This window comes from Grus americana, chromosome 2, assembly GCF_028858705.1.
Source record: "Grus americana isolate bGruAme1 chromosome 2, bGruAme1.mat, whole genome shotgun sequence".
Classification (NCBI taxonomy): domain Eukaryota; kingdom Metazoa; phylum Chordata; class Aves; order Gruiformes; family Gruidae; genus Grus; species Grus americana.
This window is the reverse complement of record NC_072853.1, coordinates 120,175,644-120,198,471: the sequence shown is the minus strand read 5'-3', so window position 1 is coordinate 120,198,471 and position 22,828 is coordinate 120,175,644. Positions and strand designations below refer to the sequence as shown.

The following is a 22,828-nucleotide window of genomic DNA, read 5'->3' as shown; positions in this document are numbered from 1 at the left end:
ACATGTATTTCTTAACAGAAATGTATTTTTACATGTGAATATAGATGTCAGTCAAGAATAATTTCTTCAGGATACATTCAAACAAGGCAGGAATGACTGCATAATAAAATACAATAGGATATTGATGATCTCAGTTTATGTGGTCATGCAGAATAAAAATACCTACATATCTATAGCAACAATTTAATGAATGTAGAAATTATACAGTACAATATAGCTGGACAATATGTTGGTATTTTACTTTAAATATTAGTAGGTTACTAAATCTCTATAAACTTCAGTTGGTAAGAGATCTGTCTGTGCTAGATTTCAATATTGATTAATTTTTTTTTCCTAAAGTGAAGATTATATATCCAAATACCACAGCAGTATTAATACATAACCAGTATTAATATGAGGCATTGAGTAATAAAGCCAACAAATAAGTTTACCCTCTTGTTACTTCAGTGTTTCACTACAAAGCAGCAAAAGGATTACGGTACCACCTTAATGTATCCTACTTTAGAAGCTTCCTTGTCAAATTCGCTTCATATGCGCTATGAAATAATTAAACCTCAGATTTTTGATAAAGGACACAATCCCCAAAACAGTGGAGGGGAAAATCCAGAAACACATTCAGACCCAAGCACTCTTGCATGAAATGATCTGTCTGGAAAAAGGAGATGGAATTGGCTACATGGATAGCACTAATTTCCATGAAGACCAGAAAAACAATAAACAAAACAGTTGGACCAAGTATGTGGAAGAGCGAATGTTTATTACTCTTGCAGTCCCCCTCACTGCTACTTTCACTCAAAGCTCTCCAATATGTTAGTCTGGAGCAAGCCCTAGTTCCAGCATGACTAAAGCCTCAGTAACTACCCAAGGGAAAGGTATGAGATCCAGTAAGCCTACTGCCTTCAAAGGGGGAAAAAAAAAAGTTAGTTGGGAACAGAGGGGTGTTTTTGCTTATATTGTCTGTACATACATTTATACTGCAGATTTGCACAAGATGTTGAAGAAATTTTTGCCTCAGCAGAACTCGGTGTGCACACACAACATGATTGGCCTCAACACTAAAGCACACACTGCTAAGGAACTTTGACAGAGAAAAGTTAATAGAATGATAAAAAGGCATCTTTCTTACTTAGATTGACAACTGCCATTAAAAGGATGTTCCACAAATCAGCTGAGCTTCTCTAGAGAAAATGGGTAATTGCAGCTATCATGACTTCCTAAAACATACTGCTTTGTCCTAACATATGTCATCTATAAGAGGGCTTCTACAGTAGTTCTTGAGGACTGATAAGCTTTGACAATTAAGTCTTTGGATTTGCATTATAAAGGGAAGAAAAAAAAAAATCAGGAGGTAAGAGCTTGGCAAAAACAGTATCATTGCAAATCTTGATGAGTGCCAACCCAGGACTGCCAGATGATTCAATTTTGAACTACAGTATAAATATAGAACCATAGAATGGTTTGGGTTGGAAGGGACCTCAAAGATCATCTAGTTCCAACCCCCCTGCCATGGGCACGGACACCCTCCACTAGACCATGTTGCCCAAAGCCCCATCCAACCTGGCCTTAAACACTTCCAGGGACGGGGCATCCACAACCTCTCTGGGCAACCTGTTCCACTGCCTCACCACTCTAACAGTAAAGAATTTCTTTCTAACATCTAATCTAAATCGACCCTCCTTCAGCTTGAACCCATTACCCCTTGTCCTGTCACTACATGCCCTCGTAAACAGTCCCTCACCATCTTTCCTGTAGGCCCCTTCAGGTACTGGAAAGCTGCAATTAGATCTCCCCGGAGCCTTCTTTTCTCCAGGCTGAACAACCCCAACTCTCTCAGCCTGTCCTCATAGAAGAGGTGCTCCAGCCCTCTGATCAGCTTTGTGGCCTTCCTCTGAGCTCCAACAGCTCAGTGTCTCTCCTGTACTGGGGCCCCCAGAGCTGGACGCAGTACTCCAGGTGGGGTCTCACAAGAGCGGAGTAGAGGGGCAGGATCACCTCCCTCAACCTGCTGGTCACACCTCTTTTGATGCAGCCCAGGACACGGTTGGCTTTCTGGGCTGCAAGCGCACACTGCCGGCTCATGTTGAGCTTCTCATCAGTCAATACCCCCAAGTCCTTCTCCTCGGGGCTGCTTTCAATCCATTCCCTGCCCAGCCTGTAGTCGTGCTTGGGATTGCGCCGACCCACGTGTAGGACCTTGCACTTGGCCTTGTTGAACTTCATGCGGTTCGCATGGGCCCCCCCCTCCAGCCTGTCAAGCCTGCCCTCTGGATGGCATTCCTTCCCTCCACCGTGTTGACCACACCACACAGCTTGGTGTTGTCAGCAAACTTGCTGAGGTTGCACTCGATCCCATTGTCCATGTCGCTGACAAAGATATGGCAAATACAGTGACATGTATAGTAAGTTAACATCCCTGCTTGAGCACAAAACCCATGGAGATCAGGTTGCTCTTTCACAGCTACAGTGGCAAGAGGTGAAGGAACTGGGGAACTCAAAATCCATGATACTTTCAATCTCATCACTTGGAAGAGACCACACAAATTCCAGCACTGTTTGACTGAACTGAGCAACTAAAAAAGCCTCAGTGACTGGTACGTAGTGGTAGCTGTCAATGGACGCAAAAAGGAGGAAACTAGGCTACAATAAGCTCTTCAGGTTTTAGCTTCCTCTTAAACATTTTTTCTACCTTCCAGATAAGATGCATGAAGATTTTCTTCTCATCGGATGCTATGGAAGAAAAGGGAGCTCCAGTAGTACTTCAGAGAGGCTAGCTACCCATACCATTAATACTATGACAAAGAAAAGATCTCTCAGTGGTTTTATTTCAACCTTACAGCCTTGGGAGGATCGAATGATCTGGGATCTCAAAAGAGGCTGAGGATAGAGAGGGACAAACAACAATCCTCTCTTCTCATAGTCAGTAGAAACCTCATCCAAGGGCAGAGTGAAAACCATATGGCACTGGTGATACTGACCTCTGAGCCTTCTGCTACAGAAAGCCATAGTGAGTCTGCACTGATGACAAGTGTATTCCTGAGAATCAGAAGTATAACTTCTGCATCGTACTGAGCAGAAAAAAAGTTCTTGCCCATCTCAAGCATAATATATTGTCCAAGAAGAAACTGGCTTTTCAAGAGGGTTAAAAAAAAAAAAAAAAGCCCACTGACATTTCCTGACATTTCTTTTGGTGATTTTTTTTTTGCTCAGTCTCTGAACGTAGTTCAGACAGACTGTTTCTCTGGGCTATGCTGCTCACTGTGGCACACAAAACAGGTGGTAACTGTCCAACTGGCCCCTACAAGTGAAGCAGCTCTGGAAGTCTGGTATAAAAGCCAAGGGAATGGTAAATGCTGAAGAAAAGTTCTCCAAGTGAAAGAAACAGAAGGAAAACTTCAGGACGAGTTGAAAGAGATAAAAAATAGAGAGCTATGCTCTAGTAGCAAATAAATAACAACTGCCCAGTCTAATGATTGACAAGAACTGAAAGCACAAGATAAAACCCATCCATTACGGCAAAAGTAGTGGTGGCAGAGAGGGTTGAACAGACTTGTTTAAATACTCAATAAGTAAAGGAAATCATAGCTCTAATCTCCAGTCTTTTACCATATATACAGTCATGATGTAAGCATAAAATTCACAGATCAAATGGGTAAAGTCTCAAAAAGAGTCTTTCTGAAAAAGCAGCCTACTAGCCAGACTCACAAGCAGGCTTAAGCTATAAATGGTCTATATAAAGGCTACACATATATTTTACATTTTTAGAGCCTGACAATCCTCTACCCATTAAAGTTCCAAGACTAAGTTTTTAGAAAGAATTTCAGGTGCCACAGAACAAAGGCATCTGTAACATGTATTTAACTAAATAAGTTTACTGTTCTAAAAGGTCAACACATTTTTCCAGTACCTGAGCAGTTTATTTCCCAGGCAAAACTCTGCCACAAATACACACTGAAGTAAATATTTAATACATACATATATTTTTAAAATTTATAGATTTATTCTACCATTTATCTCTTCAGCCACACTTCAGATGATACATTTTTAATTCTCTCTCTATTACTTCAATCCTAGATGTGTCTAAGTGCATACTGCTGCAGCAGCAATGTTACCATTTCCCATCTGGGAAGCCAACAGTAAAGTCATTAGTGAGCCTGAGCTGTAGTAGGAAATGAGCATCCAGTTATCACACTTCATTTAAAATAAGTCAACTTATTGTTCAGTTCTAAAATATTACCTGTATTGGTGGGTAAGGCTTTTGTTTGTCAACAAGAGATACAGTTAAACTCACAGCCCTGCTAAGTATTTTCTACCTCACAACTCTTTTTGTTTCAAACCTGTTTCTTGCATGTCAAAACTGTGTTTGTCTTATTAACTTACAAATTTAGGGCAAAGACTAGCCCTGACAATTTTATATAAAGTAACATGATGATTTTAAATATGTCTTCTAAGCAAGCCTGTGATAAGAAGAATAAACATTTTTCACATAAAACATAATACAAAAAAGAAATTCAACTTTGCAAGAACTTAATTGATTCTTTGAAAGATTAAACTTTTCAAAGATAAGTCATAATCACCATCATAAGAAAATATATGTTCCAGAAAATGATGAATCGCAAGGACTTTTCATAAGCACTGGACTGTAATATGTGCACCTTTTAATTTCAGAAAATTTGTAAATATATTTTAATGTAATGTGAAATGTAAGTACACATACATACAGAAAACATCCTCAAAAACATTTTAAATTCAATTCAGAATGCTTTTCAAAATAACCCCCAAAACATTCCTATATCACAAAAGGAAATTCCTTACCGAAACAGCAGTTATCTTCAAAGAATCTACTGTAGAATGTGTGAAAAGGTACCACAAGACAGGTCCAATTTCTCCTGTAATAAATCCTTGTGCATGGCAAGAGAGAGTAGTGCAAACATTTTCAATGATCTTTGCTGCCAAATGGTTCACTATCCGGTCTTCCTATAGGAATGAAAGGAAAGGAAAACTCAGATGCAAATGTTTCTGATTTCTTTTTAAACTACTGCCTATGTCCACGTTTTGTTCCATGTATATTGTCTTAGTGTGGTTTCTTAATTTTGATATTTGCCAAAGCCATTTCATAGGAAACCTCAACTTCTGACAAAGTTATGTTTACAGATCCTACTGCCGCCCACTTTCTCTTGTACTGCAAAGAAAATTTAGTACAAGCATAATATAATACAAAATCTTTCAGCTCCAAATGATCACCCCAAATTAAATGCAGTCACTAAAAAATAAAGAGGGGGTTTTTTTGTTATGTTAGAGGTATTCCATGGTCAGTGCTTTATGAATGAATGTCTGTGTATCAAAACTCATCACTACAACAGGCTCTGAATAGCAAGATTATGAGATACACAGTTACATTAGGGAAAATAAAATAAATTACATTAAATAATCTTTATTCAGAAGAGTCAACAAACCCCTGGGATAAAAAAAAAAAGCCTTCTTGCAAGTCAAGGTATTCCATAACTCCCTTCTCTTTCTCTTCTGAAACAGACAATCCAGACCAGTATTTAAGGTAAACCATTGGGTCCCATATACTATAGCAACTCTTAAATATCCATAAGGGATTCTGAATCCTTCTTATTTTTAATGCTAATCAAATAATTTTATCTGAAAAATCATTTGTGGAAAGCCACTGTACATGAAGCTTTAATATCTACACAAGACTATTCAAACTACAATGTCTCCATGGAATAAAAAACATCATCTCAGAATAATCACAAGCCATCAGTATATCATGACCATCACATGGCAGCAGTTCTTTCTCAAGAAAACTGTTACTGACTCCAATGGAAGCTTGATTTTATACAGATTACTTAAAAGCAGAGTCTCTACTTTCTCTGTCTTCTCCCCCTCACCTCGTTTCTCTGATACTTCTTTTTTTATTTTTTTTTTTTAATTCTGCTTTCACTTAAAAGCAGAGTCTTTACCTTAACAGAACTGGAAGACTCATTGCTGGTGGTTTTTGGCTGTGCATTGCCTCACTTTATCTCAATCTTTAACTATGAATAAATGAAGTATTTCAACAATGTCATAAATGGCATTCTTGAGTTCAGCAAGAGTGAATTTTAATATAAGAAGGACAACTGATTTAATTTGTCAAGTCTACCTCATAGCCTGGCTTCACAAATAATTCATCATAATATCTAATTGATTTCTTTCTTAACCTAACCTCCACGTTATCCTACTAACCTTTGGATTTCTGACATTTATCTTCACAATCAGAACCACCAACAACTGTGAGCAATGATAATGAAACCTTTCAGAAAGCAGTACAAAAGTCTTCCAGAAGGGGAGATCTTATGCTTCATTAAAAATATATTCAATATCCACTCTTCCTTCTACTGACTTAGGTATCCTAAAATACAGACACTGATGTAGAAGTATTTGGAAACTCTAGTACAATGCTGTTAAAAAAAAAAAAAGCTGTAGTCATCATTTTCATGCTAATCCTTCCTGTTCTCCCAAACAACTGCAGCTCTACTCAAAATACTTAAATACTAAAGCCAATTCCCATCTAAACCAGTTACACCCTTTTTATAAAACTCTACTGATTTCTGTGGTCTTCCTTCTGATTTACAGTCATGAAACCAGAGAGGATTTAGGCTTTTCTGTTTTTACAGTTTTTATTACTGCAATATATTGTATCACTTTGATCTATTAAAAAACTAAATACACAAATACACATGCATGTTTACCAAAATTAAGTTTCTCAGAACTTTTTATAAATAATGTTAATTTTTAATCTTTTTCTGTGAATTATTCTTCTGAATTTCAGTCCTTTTTTTATTTGGCACAGTTAAGGTAAAAACACATGAATTTATCAAACTGACTATACGCATTTAAAATTGAATCCATAATTGAAACATTAATAGTCAAGTTAAATCTCTTATATATGAAGTGATTACTAGGAATGCCAATTGGGACTCCAGTGCTACTTTAAGCAGGCAGAAACGCTTAATAAATGTACTATAATCCAATTAATAAATGATAATCAAAGCATTACACAGTGGATAATAGTTATTATGACTGTTAATAAATTTCCACATGCAATTACAGCTTTTCTTCACAAAATTTGGTCCTGCAGATGTGCTTTATTTTCCTTTCAGCCAGCACTGAGATGAGTTATGCCCCGTGCCAGATAGTCCTGGTACTTTGGTTAGGAAAAGATCATGTATTGTCACAGTGTTCTAAAAACTCAATGAGGCTGTCAGAGTAATTCCATTTGCTGCCACCTGAGATTGTCCATCTCAGCTCCTCTGGGATCTGTTTCTGAGCACTGTCTAAGCAACAAGACTTGGACCATTTTCTGCTTAATTAGCTCTCTGGAATGGAAGCCTGACCTAAACTAGTATTTGGCCTCTTAACTAAAGGAGTCATCCTGTCATGTTACCAGGACAGAAGCTATGTTAGTGAACAGAAATGGATCTTCAAGATATGAGTAAAGCAGTTCCATTTAACAGCTAACCTCTGTACATATCATGAACTGCATCAAATCTAAATCTATGAATAGAATTGTATCAAAAAGAAGCACATATTCTACTTTCACTTGGTTTAGATTTCAACTAGTTTTATAAAATGCAATTAAAGATCCTAATTTTCAGTCACATTGAACACTTGCAGATGTATTTGTTTCCAGTTAAAGTCATGGATGCTTAGTGATAACGAGCCCTGAGAGAGAAAGTAAATACCAAAAGGATAAATAGATGTAAACTGCTAAAAGAGAACTTCTTTTAATCAAGTCTTTCTATTCCAATTATGAAAACAACTCCAAACAAACCAAATCAAAGTCATCAAAGAATCTACCTTCATTTTTTCAAATAACTGAATCTACTCTATATTTTTATTAATTGTTAAAAACATAACAGTGCACTAGAAGTTTTGGAGGCACTGAATATTAGTCACTATGCTAACCAAAATGATACCTAGAAATAGCATAATTTTATTTAAAGGTTAAGATAAAATATTTTATGACCTTTTATATTACATTGTGTATAGCTACATACACTTGAATAAAAGCATAATACTGATAAAGAAACATTAGAAAAGCTGAAAGATTCAGGAAGTAATTCTGTATTCCATCATTATTCTAAATCAACTTCCATACACTTCTTCCTTTAATCTAAAAAGACAGAATAAGAAGAAACTACACCCGTAAATTAACGGAGTAAAGCTGCACATCCTAAGCATTCATTATTATAAGAATTAAATCTTAATTTGGCAACAATTTGCAATATAAAGCCTTCACAGAGAAGGAGGAACATGTACAAATAAAAAATTTAAATACCTTTTGTGGAAAAAAAATTAAAAAAAAATCTGTCAGTAAACTAGAGAATTGATATCTAAAGAAGAAATTAAAGTGATGATTCAGACCATTACTTTTATACCATAGGCAATTCTGTCAGTAAACTAAAAAACCGATGTCTACAGAAGAAATTGAAGTGGTAATGTGTATGATTCAGACTATCACTTTTATACTATAGGCAATTCTGTCAGTAAACTAGAAAACTGATACCTAAAGAAGAAATAAAAGAGAAACATATATGATTCAGACTATCACTTTTATACTATAGGCTGTCCTATACTTTCTGAGAAAATAGTTATGAATTTATTCTCCTCTCCTCCAAATTCACTGTAAAGGAATTGCTCTGGCTAAGAATATGCATTATAAAACATACTGCCTTATAGTACATATTGGCAATTATATGTTAAAGTTAGCTTTTATTATTAAAATACCTCATCAATTCAGAACCAAAATCCTCAGACTTATATCTTGCTCCCTCATAAAGGAAGAAGTTCATATGAAAGAGGGAGATGTGTAATATATAGCTTACTGGCAAACTCATATTTATTAAAAATCTTGCTTACATAATACCTTGCACATTCAAGAGAAAGAAAACTATCCTTTGCAACCTCATTCACTAGTTCTGATTCAAATACAGTCTCCAGGTGTCATGCTTTAAAATAAGATTATGCACATTCTAAAAGCCATATACAGCTAATTAGCAATAGGTGTATATATTAATTTATCCATGCAAGTATATTGCCTATATTTTTTTCTCCAGGTTTTATGCAGTTTTTACTAAAATTGTATATAATTGTGTACCTTATATTTACATGCCATTTGTAAGCAGAAATGGACAGATACAAAGCAGCTGAAAGCTTTTTCAATGATTCCTCTGCTTCCACATAGGAAGACTGAAAAGGAGGCTTGCATACATTTTCTGACTACGCTGTCTAGTTTCCATGAAGGACCTCATCAAAGCAGCATAGTCCAGACCAAATCAGACAAGAAAAATTATAAGAGACATCAAAAAGTAGTTGGGATATGGGAAAGATTATTAGTTCCAAGTTGACTATAGAAAAAAATGTTTAAAAGGAGGATCTGAAGGAAGGGAGGGGTAAACGTAAGGGAAAAAACGGTGGAAGCAGAAAGGTGGGAGGATCGACTGGTACATAAGTGCAAAGAGGGGCAAACATAAAGCAGAAATTAAAGCTGAGATTTCACTTAGTTAAGGTTAGGTTGAACCTTAAATGTGATAATGAAAAGCAAAAAAAAATTATGCAGAATCAACTTTAGCAAAGGAGTTTTGAATAAACTAAGTAAAATGGATGAAAGGGAAAAAGGAGCCACATTAGCATTAGGTACTTAATATTAAATAAGAATATCCTTTCTGAAACAGAAAGTATCTTTCATGACTGCATAACACGGGAAGAGTAAGAACTATGCACTTTTGCTGTAGAAATCAGGACCCTGCTATCCTAGAGCTGAACTTAGACACAAATGGAGATGCCTGGAACAGGCATTTTGTGTCACTGTTGGAAACAGTTGTTGGAAAAGATTAGTAAGTAAATATTGGAATATTTACTACATGGGTTTTGACAGACTGCAACATTATACTGCTACTAAACATGTCAAATCATTTACTTATTTATAAGTGTACCAACTTCCATATTTTGATACATCATTGAACATGCCTGTTCTTTGCCAGAGTTAAAAATCAATCTCTATCTCAAATTAACAACACTGAAGTGCAGAAAATCTGAACTTGTGATCCCCTACAGATAAAAGACCTTCCCGATCTTCTACTCCACTGTCCTAAAACTCCTTTCACCTATCCATACACTTTTGTCACTGTTAGATTTTTGACGCATAGAAGGTATGTAGGAACAGCACTGCCTGCATTTTCTGAACATTTTGTTCCTTTATAGGCAAATAAAAGGGACAAATGCGCATTTCGAACTCCTTCCTGCTCTACTGTTCTGTTTCAGAGGGCAATTCTGCTCTGATAATGACAATCTTATAAAACTCCACAGATCCAAGCACACTTCAGAGTAGTACATAATGAAACTGAAGAACAGCAGATTTACCTTACAAAACTCAAAGCTATATAAACTACAGTATTGAATGACATAAATTGGCTTTCTTTTCTTGAATTCTTATTAAATACATCAAATAAAGCTTCTTAAGTGTCAATAAAAACTGCAAGTATTTATAATGCATATACTTAAGACACCGGTAATATAGAATTTATTACAAAAAATAAGTTTGCCATTTTCATAAATACTGAGACCTATACAAATATTCATTCCAGAAAACATACTGACACAAATTTAATTAAATAAGCTTAGAACAATTAAAACAAATTTATGATTTAATTAAATGTAATTATGATTTCTTAATTACTAATGTAAGAATACAAAGATTACTTACTTGTAATAAATTGTTAGATCAGAGAAATTTATTGAATAAATAGCAGATTACAGGCTAAAAATGTAAAATAAAGAAATACAGCAGCTAAGAACTTAAGCTACAGTCAAAGAACATTAAGCTCAGCAAAGGCACATGTAGGCGATATTTTCAGGATTTTCATATCCAGTGCTTTACTAGTGCAAGCAATAAAATTTACATAGAACTTAATTTTATTTTCAAGTCAGACCTTCAAAAATTCTAGATCATTCATTTTAACTATTTCTATTATCTCCTATTTTGCAGCAGGATGGGGGGGGAGGAAGTGTCATTCATGTACTCCCCTACCGCATCTGCCTGTCAGCCACTAAACATTGTGAGCCACTCACTGCCCAGACAAGTAGCTCTGTGCCTACTACCAGAGCAATGCAAAGTTGACTCATTTTAAAAAACAAAAACAAAAACCCACAATAACAAACAAAAAAAACCCCAAAACCACAAAAAACCAAACCACATTAGAGCCAGTGTATTATAGGTTAGCAGAAAAGAGCACTGATTTGGAAACTGGAGAGGTTTGAAAAGCAAGAAGGGTTTCTATTAGTACATGAGTAACAAAAGCAATACTAAGGAAAATTGAGTGCCCTGCTGAATGAGGCAGGGCCAAAGGACATAGAAAAGGCTCAGGAGGTCAGTGTCTTCTCTGCCTCAATCGTCACTGCTCTCAGGCCTTCCATGCGCATATGCCAAATAGCAAAATCTGGGGGAGTGAAGTATACCTACAGGACAGGAAGACAGAGGCAGGGGACCCTTAAGCAAACTGGACATGCATAAGTCCACTGAACCAGAGGATGCAACCAAAAGTGCTGAGGAAGTCAGTCAACATTGTTGTGAGGAAGCATACATCTTCAAATGTTCATGGTGATCAGGAGATATTCCTGTTGACTGGGGGAGTGCGGGGGGGGGGGGGGCAGGGAGCGGAACAAAGGGCAGGCCCATCTTCCGAAGGGGCAAGAAGAGGAATCCTTAACTCTGTGCCTGAAAAAATTACAGAACAAATTCTCTTGGAAGCTATTTGCAGGTACATGAAGGGGAAGAAGACTAGTAACAGTTAGAGCACATCTATCAAGAGCGAAACCCACCCGACCAATATGACAAGCTTCAATTACGAGATGACTGGCTCAGTGGACTAACAAAGACCAATGGGTTTAACTTACTTCAGCTTTAACAAGGCTCTCCAGATGGTTTCCTACATCTAACAAATAGCAAAGGCCTGGACTTAAGTGGACTACAAGGTAAGCTAGTTGGACCACCAGACTCAAGGGGTTGTGATCAGCAGTACAAAGTTCAGCTGTGGCAGTTGGGGCTATCAAGGATCAACACTGAGGCCAATACTGTCACATCATAGCATGTTCACAGATGATAGAAGCTTGGAGCAAGTGGTTGAATCAATGGCAGGTTAGGCCAGCAAGCAGAGGGATTTTAAGTTGGAGAAATGGGAAGACAAATCTCCTGAAAGTCATAACAGTGAAATGCAAAGTCTTACACCCAGGATGGAATAACTCCCACAAAGCAGTGGGGCAGAGAAGGATCTGGAGACTCAACAGAAGAACAGGTTGAACATGAATCAGCAGTGTTCTCTTATGGCAACAAAGGTTAACTGCATACTGGCTGCATTACATACCAGTGCAGCCTGCTGACTGAGGAAGGCATTTTTTCACCTGTATTCTGAAACGTGAGACTATCTTGCCTACTGTGTCCCAGTTTAGTTCCCCATTGTAAGGTGGAGTTTGACATATGGCGATTAGTCCAGAGGAGGGCCGCCAAGATGACTGAGGGCCAGAAGCACATGATTAAGGACAGGCTAAGAGAGCTAAGTTTGTCCAGTCCAAAGACAAGACAGCTAAGGATATAAATGGTATTTTCCAACACCTCACAGGTCATTATAGAGAAGATGGTGCAAGACTCTTCCTGGAGGTACCAATGAAAGGTCGGGGGGGACACAAGTTGTAGCAAGGCAAATCCCAATTACATGTAAGGAAAACTATTCTTCACAGTGATAGCAGTCTCACACTGAAACAGGCACAGAGTTTGCAGAATAACCATCCCTGGAGTTACTTAAAGTTTAACTAGATAAAGCCCTGAGCAACCTAACATAACTTTGATATTGAATACAACCAGAAGTTGCAATGTTTTGACAGGAGGCTGGACCACATAACCTCCAAAGGTCCAAACTAAATTTTTCTTATGATTTGCTTCCCCTTACAAACAAAAAGATAGAAGGCACTCGATCTGGATTTTCTTTACATGAGACCATAGGTTGTGCATTATTCTCTGTGAAAAAGACTATATGAACATAACTAGAAAATGTTTAACATGCTCTTTAACATACATGGCAATAAATTAAGAATAAATTCTGAACATTAGGGATTTTTCTTCCAGTTATCATCTTGGTAGCACTCTGCTGGACTCACTCTTGAATGTCAACATCCTTCTTGTACTGGGGAGCCCAGGAAAAGAATCCCCCCCCCCGAACCTGCTGGCTACTCTGTTGCTCATACAGTCTGTGTTGCCATACCCATTCTTTGCTCTTGAGGCACACTGCTGGCTCATGTTCAACTTCTCATTGGTACGCCCAAGTCCCTTTCTGCAAAGCTGCTTCCTAGGGAGCTTGCACTGTTGCAGGGGGTTATTGCATCCCAGAAGCAAGCCCTTGCTCCCACTTTTGTTGAACTTCATGAAGTTCCCATCATTCCATTTCTCCAGTCTGTCCTAGTCCTTCTGACTAGCAGCCCTGACATCCAGCATATTGATGTTGCTCCCCCCACCAATTTGGTGTTATCCAACTGGAGAATAGAGACCAGCTGGCCACTTTAATCATTACCGAAGACATTAAACAGTATTGATCTCTGAGGTACACTGCTAGTTATTGGCTGTCTGCTGGACTTTGCATCACTGATCACCTGAGCCAATTTTCCTGCCCACCTTAACTTCCATTTATCCAGTCCATATCTCACCAATTCGGTGATAAGGGGAGTATGGGAGAGTGTGTCAAAGGCCTTCATAAAGTCAAGGCATACAACATCCCCTGCCCTCCCCTTGTCCACAGCACCAGTCATGTCCCCATCATAGAAAGGAAACAGGTTGGTCAGAGGGCTGGAGCATGACATATAAGGAAAGGCCAAGAGAGCTGTTCAACCTTTGAGAAAGGGAAGATCTTATTGTTGTCTACAACCACCTGATCAAGGGATAAAGAGAAGTTGGAGACAGATGTTCTCAGAGATGTATGGCCATAGGACAAGAGGCAAAAGCCACAAGTTGTAAGATGGGAAACGCCAATCACGTAAAAGGTAAAACTTTTCTACTATGAGGGTGGTCCAGGCATTGCCACAAGGTTGTGAGACTGCCGTTCTTAGAGACATTCAAGAGTCAAATAAACACGTGCCTAAGCAATCTGATCTATTTAGACCTGCTTTGAGCAGGAGGTTGGATTAGATGACTTCCAGAGGTCCACTCCATCCTAAAGTATTCTACAGTCTTATAGCTTCAAACATGTTTAAAAAAAACCTCGATGACATTTGGTTATATTTTAAGTCAGTTTGATGACAGATATTATCATAAATTCATTAGGTAAATTTTTTTGTGTAACTTTCGCTGCTAAAGACCGAGAGATGTACTTTTTCACTAAATTTGATAGACTGAAGAGACTGGTATACTATCATCCTGGATGCATCTCCTTCAGTAGTCCTACTCTTGCATGTTTTGAAACAAATACGCAAAAGGGACACCATAAATTGAACTGAATACTTTAAAATCTTTCTCTCTTTTTTTCCATCTTTGTTCATTCCTCCTCCACCCCTGCACCTAAAACATCTGGCACAAAAACTTGTTTTATATCTGATTATTCCTTCCCTAAAAAAAACCAACAACCCAAAACCCCCACAAAACAATCTCTTACAAACAGATGTCTAACAATAATGTGATTTTAACTATCTAGTTTTACATGCTGCAACATCATTTTCCAAGAAGATGGGTGGCTGATAAAATTATAGATGATAAGAAGAGGATTGCTACAAAAGTGGAAGACAAAAGTACCAAAAGAAATTGTAAAAGTTAGTAATAGTGGGTGGTAAGTTTCTCTCTCCATTTCTGTATGTTGTGAAGTACTTTACATGCTCATGGATATTTTTTATTCTTCAAATGGTGCTGTTCTGCAAAGTTGAGGCTGCTATAACTGAGACAGAGCAATTTATACTAGTACATTTGCACTGCAATCACACAAACAAGCACAAATATATAAACTCCATTATGGACATCGAGCATCTTCACAAACAGAAAGTGTAGAAATGCACAGCTGTGCTTGGTTAGCCTAGGCTTAACTTTAAATTTACACTTAATTAAATTTAATTCAAACTATTGCATGGGAAATATATTTCTATTTTGTATTATTTGTTTCAAGAAAAATATCTCAAGATAAAGTATTAAGAAAATTGTGACATGTTTCAGGACTAAGAAGTGATTTTATTTTATAGGAATAAATTAGTGTCTTACGGATGTCTTGATTTACTTTCTCTACACTGAATATTCAGAAATAGCAAGTCTTCCATTACTATATTTATAATTAAATAGCTTCTTACTAATGTGCCTTACAATGACATCTTACTCTAATTTATGAGCTGGAAATAGTCCACACTACACACACAGTTGTGTGTTCTTGATCACCTGATGTTTTGAAGATGTTAAAATGCATCTAGACTCTTCCTCTATTAATTACAATCTGTAGGCAATAAAGATCTCAAAAGACGAAGAAAAAAAGGTATTTCTCTTGCTTTCCCCCCTCCAGCAACCTCTGACATGTTTTCTGCCTCGAGCTTTGCCTTGGGCAAAAATAAAGTCAAGTGGTCTCATATAAACAGTAAATGCCAACCCTTTACTCAATTCTTTTTCATTTTACAAATTGGAACTATATGCATGTTTTTCTTCCCTTCTTCTAACTCAGCTAAGTCATCACCAAGAAAAATGAAGAATATAGCATAGCACATGTACAAGAATAAAACTAATTACTACTTTTTGCCTAAAAAAAGTAGGTCACAACCCAGCAGGATAACAATGCAGTTTTCAAAAACTGTACATCAGTCACTTCAAAACAGAAAGTAAATGTTGCCCAAAAATACACTGGACGAAAACCAAAATGCAAGAGGACAGTACAAAGTGTCAGAACATTTCTCAAAAGAAAGCCATAGCATTAATAAATTCCACATTTATTAACAGTAATTTATATTTACTATCCTATTTCCAAAAAACAAGCAGCAATGCATAAGTGTGGAATGTACAGAGAACACCACTGCATTTTTGCATTAATCTCCTGCTTGGGTCTTGGTCTTATCGGATTATTTAAATTCAAGAGCGATACTTGGTTGACAAGGTACTGCAGTGCTGCAGGCTACAATCCTCACACAATGCCTAAAGGTTTATTACAGTGGAGAAATTCTGCTGAGGACAATGAAAGAGCCTTACCCCTTCCCGGAGACACCTCATTAGAACAGTGTAAGCAGCCGAGGGAACAACCCAGCATTCCCTGGGGTGCTCCCTTTTTTCCTCCTGAAATGAAGCCAACGGCACAAATGATTAAATCAAAAAATCACAATAATCTTACTCACATAAAATGGGTAACATATAGTCTTAATAAGGTTCATATTATACACATTTTCAAATTAACATTTGCTAGAAAAGATATTAAATTTCAGGGCAGTATTACTATTTAATGTTATTTCATGTGCAAAACAGAAATTGATATTTTATTAGCTTATTTAAATAGTCTCCAAAATCTGTAACAGAATTTGTCCTAATATTTATGGGTTTCATCAATTCCTTCTAAGTCACACACACACAAAGATATTCTTGCATTCCTCTTAATCATTTTGGTTATCTCAGAAAGAGACAAGTGATTATTAAAAGTAATAATGCTTCTCTTTAAATGTGATTTAATTATACCAAACAAACAAAATTACTTTTGTCTGGCCACTAAAAAAAAAGTAAACTTACTTTGAAAAAAGAAAATATTCAAAGTCATATAGGGAGATATAAAGTATTTAATAAACTTACTATATGGAATAGCCTTCAGTACATATGAACACTGTTCCAAGATCTTTAAGTATATTTCCTTGAAATCACCCTATTAAGCTAATTCACTGCTAGTTGAATCAGGGGTTTGATTCTTCCATTAGAAGTTAACGAACTCCACTTCCCCCTCTTCCTCCCCAGCCTAGTAGCCTACTGTAAAACTTCATGTTTAAAAGAGGACGCTTGGATATCATTAAGATTTAACTAAAACAACCTCCATATCTAGGCTAGTAACACAGAGATATTAGCAAGTAGGGGAAAAAAAAAAAAAAGCGCCTCTTTTGGGATAGAAAGTGAGAAATAATAGGTATTGGATGGTATGAAGATGATATGCCATGAAATCAACATGTAGCTTGTCTCAATAAGTAGACAAAGGATGACAAGCCATAATTCCTTCAGAAATTGTAAGTTTCTTGAACTCTATTGATTAGTAAGTTATTTTTAGCATTCTAATTAACTGTTTATAATAAAAAGCATCAGATGGGCAAGGTGGGAGTTAATGATGCACAAAAATTATATTTTCTGAATTTCTTGATTTCTGAGTGGGCTACGCTAATTCAACATACATGATGTGATAATGTCAGGCATTTAATTAAAGCATGACACATAGCAGGAAAGACTATTACCGAATTACCTACTAAAATTAATTTTCCTTCTTTATTGAAAATACATCAAGACTTTATTTACAACATATATCAATAAAGAAAATGAGTTTGTTAAATCTCCCATTTTTTTAAGCTTTACTTCCGCTAACTTTGTATTAGGAGGTATGGAACAATTTTCCTTGGAAGTAATTTACAGACAATAATAATAAAAGTGGTTTGACATCTGACAGAGGCATCAGCTCTACTGCATTCCACCTCCATCTTATCCAAGTAAGAACATGTTGACATTTAATCACAGTTTGCCTTCCAAGGCTTACTGTATAAGTTTAAGAAAATACAGCCCAAGGTTCAAGGAAGGATGGTAGGTTACTTTCTAACAGTCAAAAGTGGAATCTTCTCCACGTGGAATCTTCTCCACTTGGAAAAGGCAGGACAAGACTAGGAGTCAAGACAGAGTTAAAATAACAGCCTGTGCTGGAACTGGCACGGGTCTGTTTCTCATTTTATTAATCTAATTTTATCAGAAATTCTGTCAAGTTTTTCTGTAACCATACATATTAAATGTATTACAAAATAAAAAGCCTTAAGAAATGGTGCAGTCCTGAAACATTAATAGTTCTTTCATTCTTCAGACTGATTAATAACTCTCTGCAAGGTTTAATCTCTAGTTAGAACTAAATGAAAAAAAGGAAAAAGTTGTATGAAACTTAGCACCATTCTTAATTACCTAAACACACCTACACAATTTGACATCTAATACATTTAAATATACCACCAAACATTGGGGGATCTTCCCACTTTTTGCTCACAGCTCATGTTGATTTTGATTAAACTTTAGTTCTGCACCCTAATAACACAAACAGCATGAAATGAAAAGAAATATTACATTGAACTTGAAAGTTTTCCCTCAAGGCAATTCACTTAAGAGTAACAGAACATCCTCCCTGGGGTCTGCTCATGCTACTTGTGCATTGCTCTTGGCTTCTGTTTAGAAGAAAAATGCAGAGATGGAGCGTAAGATCTTATTTATGAGACCTCATACGCAAGTACACACATAATATCAGAGTTCAGGATTGCAGAGGACCATTATGATTACTTGGACTTTTTCCCAGTATTTCTAAGCCGCAGAAGGGCAAATAGTGATCCTGTATTTAACCTAATGAATCATGCTGCACCTAGATAGCTGAACTTGATTTTAAAAGTTTGATAATTTATGATTTATCAAATGTTCATATGAAAAAGAAATAATCTTTGTCATTATTTAATGTTAATATTGTGGTTGGACCTAGAAACACTTAGCAAACCCCAGAGGGAATAAATAAATAAAATCAGCCATGTCCCCAAAAATTTACAGTTTAAATGATAAATATTTAGCAGCTAGATTAAACAATCAGGCAGGCTGAACAGCAAAATGGAAGAAAACAAGGGAGAAAAGAAAAACAAAAATATTTGGTGTACAGTTCCTAATGAATCAGATGCAGTTATGATTTTTTTTTCTTAAATTAGTCAAGGCATAAAGCTTTGCTGTTTAAAGATATAAATTGGGAATATACATTGTTGTTTCAGCTTATTATACTGCCGTTGACTTGGTGCGTGATCTTGGCAAGGTCATTCAATACTACTGTTCTGCAGTTTAATGAGCAACAAAATGCCTACAACACTACAGCATTCTGAGAGTATAGAGAAATAAAAAGCTTTAAAATGGGCTTTTCTTTTTAAAAAAAAAAAGTTAGTATCTCCAAGCATACAAATCACACTGATATTTTTGAAGTTTTACCAAGACACAGTGCCTTGAGGCACTCCTCCTATGGCCAGGTGACCCGCCTAGTGGATGAGGGAAAGGCTGTGGATGTTATCTACCTGGACTTTAGTAAAGCCTTTGATACTGTCTCCCACAGCATTGTCCTAGAGAAGCTGGCAGCTCATGGCTTAGACGGGTGCACTCTTCGCTGGGTAAAAAGCTGGCTGGAAGGCTGAGCCCAGAGAGTTGTTGTGAATGGAGTTAAATCCAGTTGGTGGCTGTTCACAAGCAGTGTACCCCACGGCTCAGTTTTGGGGCCAGTCTTGCTTAATATCTTTATTAATGATCTGGACAAGGGGACTGAATGCACCCTCAGTAAGTTTGGAGATGACACCAAATTGGGTGGGAGTGTTGATCTGCTTGAGGGTAGGAAGGCTCTGCAGAGGGAACTGGACAGGCTGGATTGATGGGCCGAGGACAACTGTATGAGGTTTAACAAGGCCAAGGGTCAGGTCCTGCACTTCGGTCATAACAACCCCATGCAATGCTACAGGCTTGGAGAAGAGTGGCTGGAAAGCTGCCTGGCGGAAAAGGACCTGGGGGTGCTGGTTGACAACCAGCTGAATATGAGGCAGCAGTGTGCCCAGGTGGCCAAGGCCAACAGCATCCTGGCTTGTATCAGGAATAGTGTGGCCAGCAGGAGTAGGGAAGTGATTGTGCCCCTTTATTCAGCTCTGGTGAGGCCGCACCTCAAGCACTGTGTTCAGTTTTGGGCCCCTCAGTCCAAGAAGGACATTGAGGTGCTGGAGTGTGTCCAAAGAAGGGCAACAAAGCTGATGAAGAGTTTAGAGAACTAGTCTTATGAGGAGCGGCTGAGGGAACTGGGGTGGTTTAGCCTGGAGAAGAGGAGGCTGAGGGGAGACCTTATTGCTCTCCACAACAGCCTTAAAGGAGGCTGTAGTGAGATGGGTGTTGGTCTCTTCTCACAAGTAACAAGCGACAGGACAAGCGGAAATGGCCTCAAGTTGCATCAGGGGAGATTTAGATTGGATATTAGGAAAAATTTCTTCACCAAAAGAGTGGTCAGGCATTGGAACAGGCTGCCCTGTTCCTCCTGGAACAGAGAGGTGGTGGAGTCACCATCCCTGGAGGTGTTCAAAAAACATGTAGACACAGCACTTTGGGACATGGTTTAGTAGACATGGTGGTGGTGGGTTGACGCTTGGACTTGATGATCTTAGTCTTTTCCAACCTTAAAATTCTATGATTCTGTTCTATGATTCTATGAGTACATGTGTGCAGAGTAGTTCCAAATATTTCTTCCTATTCTCTAATAATTTCTTAGTTATAACTCTCTAAGCAATGCAACCCGTTTCTATAGATCTTCCTGAGAGTTGTCATTTAAATACAAGCTCTCATGCTTCAAATATTGTGAAGTTCATAAATACATATAAATTCAAAGATTTGTCAGTTCACATTTTCAGAAGAAAAAAATAATCTATTATGGTCAGTGCATGCAAATCGTTTTGCATTTATACAGCCACTGTAAACAGATTTATTTAAATCACTAAAGTTTAATTTCAAAGTAAAATCAAGCAGTGCAAAATACTCTTGCCAAATACAATTTTTATGTTGGAGTTTTAAATTTATTTGGTTTTATTAGTGGTTAAAAATTATATAGTTTGCAATCTGTCTGATGATGCCAAGTACAAATTTTTTCCCTCAAGGAAAACTGAGAAAGTATTAAACCATATAAAAATGAACTGTGACTGTGCAGGTATTTTCTGTAATATCATTTCTCAGCGTTAGAACAAGTTCTGTGACTGTGTTTGATAGATATTTTGGCAATTGTCTAACTAGAAAACGATGATGCTTGCTAACCTACAAAAACCAAGGCAACCATTTCCTCTTGTGGAACACGCAAAGGAGCTAGAGGATGAAGACAATAAACCATGAAAGTTCAGCACAAAGCCATAACTACAGTAAACCAAAATACAGATCCATTTGGTATTTTCATTCCTTTATCAAGTGAACTCACAGACTAATAACTAACGTGACAGCATTCAGAGCGATTAGATGATGCAAATAATACAAAGGCCTGGGATAGGCTTTTTCTGCTAGGGATAGGCTTTTTCTGCTTGAAGTCACCTTCATTTCTAGTAAGTAAAGAAAGTATTTTACTCTTTGAATAAGGGAAAAGAAAGGTGTTTAGAGGAGCTGTTATCTTAAATTCCTACTATTACAGTATTTCTTTTCTACAAATAACCTCTGTTTATTTTTAATGTGAATCTACCATTTCTAGACTGAAAATTTAAATTAGTTCTAGTCAGGAATCACTGTAATTTGATTTGAAATTAATCAGGATCATTCCATTTCCTTTTCTATAGCATTGTGAATCCAACTGTGCTAGGGTGAGACCTAATATGGACTAGATATATTAATTCATTGATATCATAGGCTGTACTGATACATTCTGTTTAATCAAAGTCTCTAACTAATATGTTCTAACACTTAGATCTGCCACTTGGAGGCCAGCAGTCATTATGGTGATTGATGAAATTGTTTTATGAAGTTAAAACTCTATACTTGAAAAATGCAATTTAATTTCTCTCAGATGAAGTACATGATTGGAGTAACATGTTTCTTAAAGTAGAAAAAGAATCACAGAACATACAAGGGCAAGAAATTGTTGAGGATACAAATGACAAAGTAATTTGCTTTTTTTGTCTACTTTTCTGTGGGAATTTTTTTTCACATTTGTTAAATTTGTAAGGAACACTCAACAGTCTTACCTCGCTGGCTATGAGGTAAAGAAGCTCCCCGAGTGCTGGTAAAAGGCATTGTTTCAATTTGCTATTTCTGAAGTTCTCTCTGATAAGTTCAGTTAAAAGTATAATTGCCTAAAATAAAAGAAAAAAAATAAATCATAGAACATGTATAATCTTTTCTCAAGCAAAATGTACTATTAAAGGTAACAAGCTTTATCTGAAATGCCATCTTACTGATATGCTTTTCACTTATGCTAAAGAGCCATTTGCAAAGGACTTAGTAAGCATGAAAAGACAAGAAAAAATAATAATGACAAAACAGATTATATATGTAACATGGAGAAAAATGCAGTAAGGAAATAGCTTAGGTGACAAACTGTCAGCTATCCCTTCTTCTCTTTCCCTCAGGACAACAGAAGTAGATGTCAGGAAAAAAAAAAGTCTACTTGCTGTTCCTATGTTTCTGCCAGAAGATCTAAAAGTTCTCCTCATCATCAGGTTACCAGAAAGAACAAACAACAAAAATAAACAACGCTGTCTTTTGTGTAGATATTAAATCAGGAGATAGGAATTCTTAAAGTTTTGTCTCCTGATCTCTGAGTTTACTGGTGACTCACTGCATGAGAACTGGATGTATCATTTTAGTTTTCTGTACCTCAAGAGTTTCTGTTTGCAAAGTGCAGATATATATACGTGTTTATATATATATTTGTGTGTGTGTGTGTATATATGTATGTAAAAGTATAGTATTTATATTGAGGGTGTGGAGGAAAAATTCTGATTCATCCTGTGCAGATGACCTATTAAGAAATCACTTTCCCATACACATACGGAACAGATTTCAACCTAACGTTTAATGATGGACTCA

General features: G+C 36.9%; 1 protein-coding gene across 6 annotated transcripts in view; it reads right to left on the bottom strand.

Annotated features, from left to right (window-relative positions):
* Positions 1-22,828, bottom strand: part of ULK4 (unc-51 like kinase 4) — a 257,174-nt gene that overhangs the window by 191,071 nt on the left and 43,275 nt on the right. For all 6 annotated transcript variants that reach the window (XM_054814066.1, XM_054814067.1, XM_054814068.1 and 3 more), the window contains 3 exons: positions 21,985-22,092; positions 16,241-16,324; positions 4,813-4,974 (listed from right to left, as the gene is read on the bottom strand). In XM_054814066.1, coding sequence (XP_054670041.1) covers positions 4,813-4,974; positions 16,241-16,324; positions 21,985-22,092 — 354 coding nt within the window. The remainder of the gene's footprint in view (positions 1-4,812; positions 4,975-16,240; positions 16,325-21,984; positions 22,093-22,828) is intronic.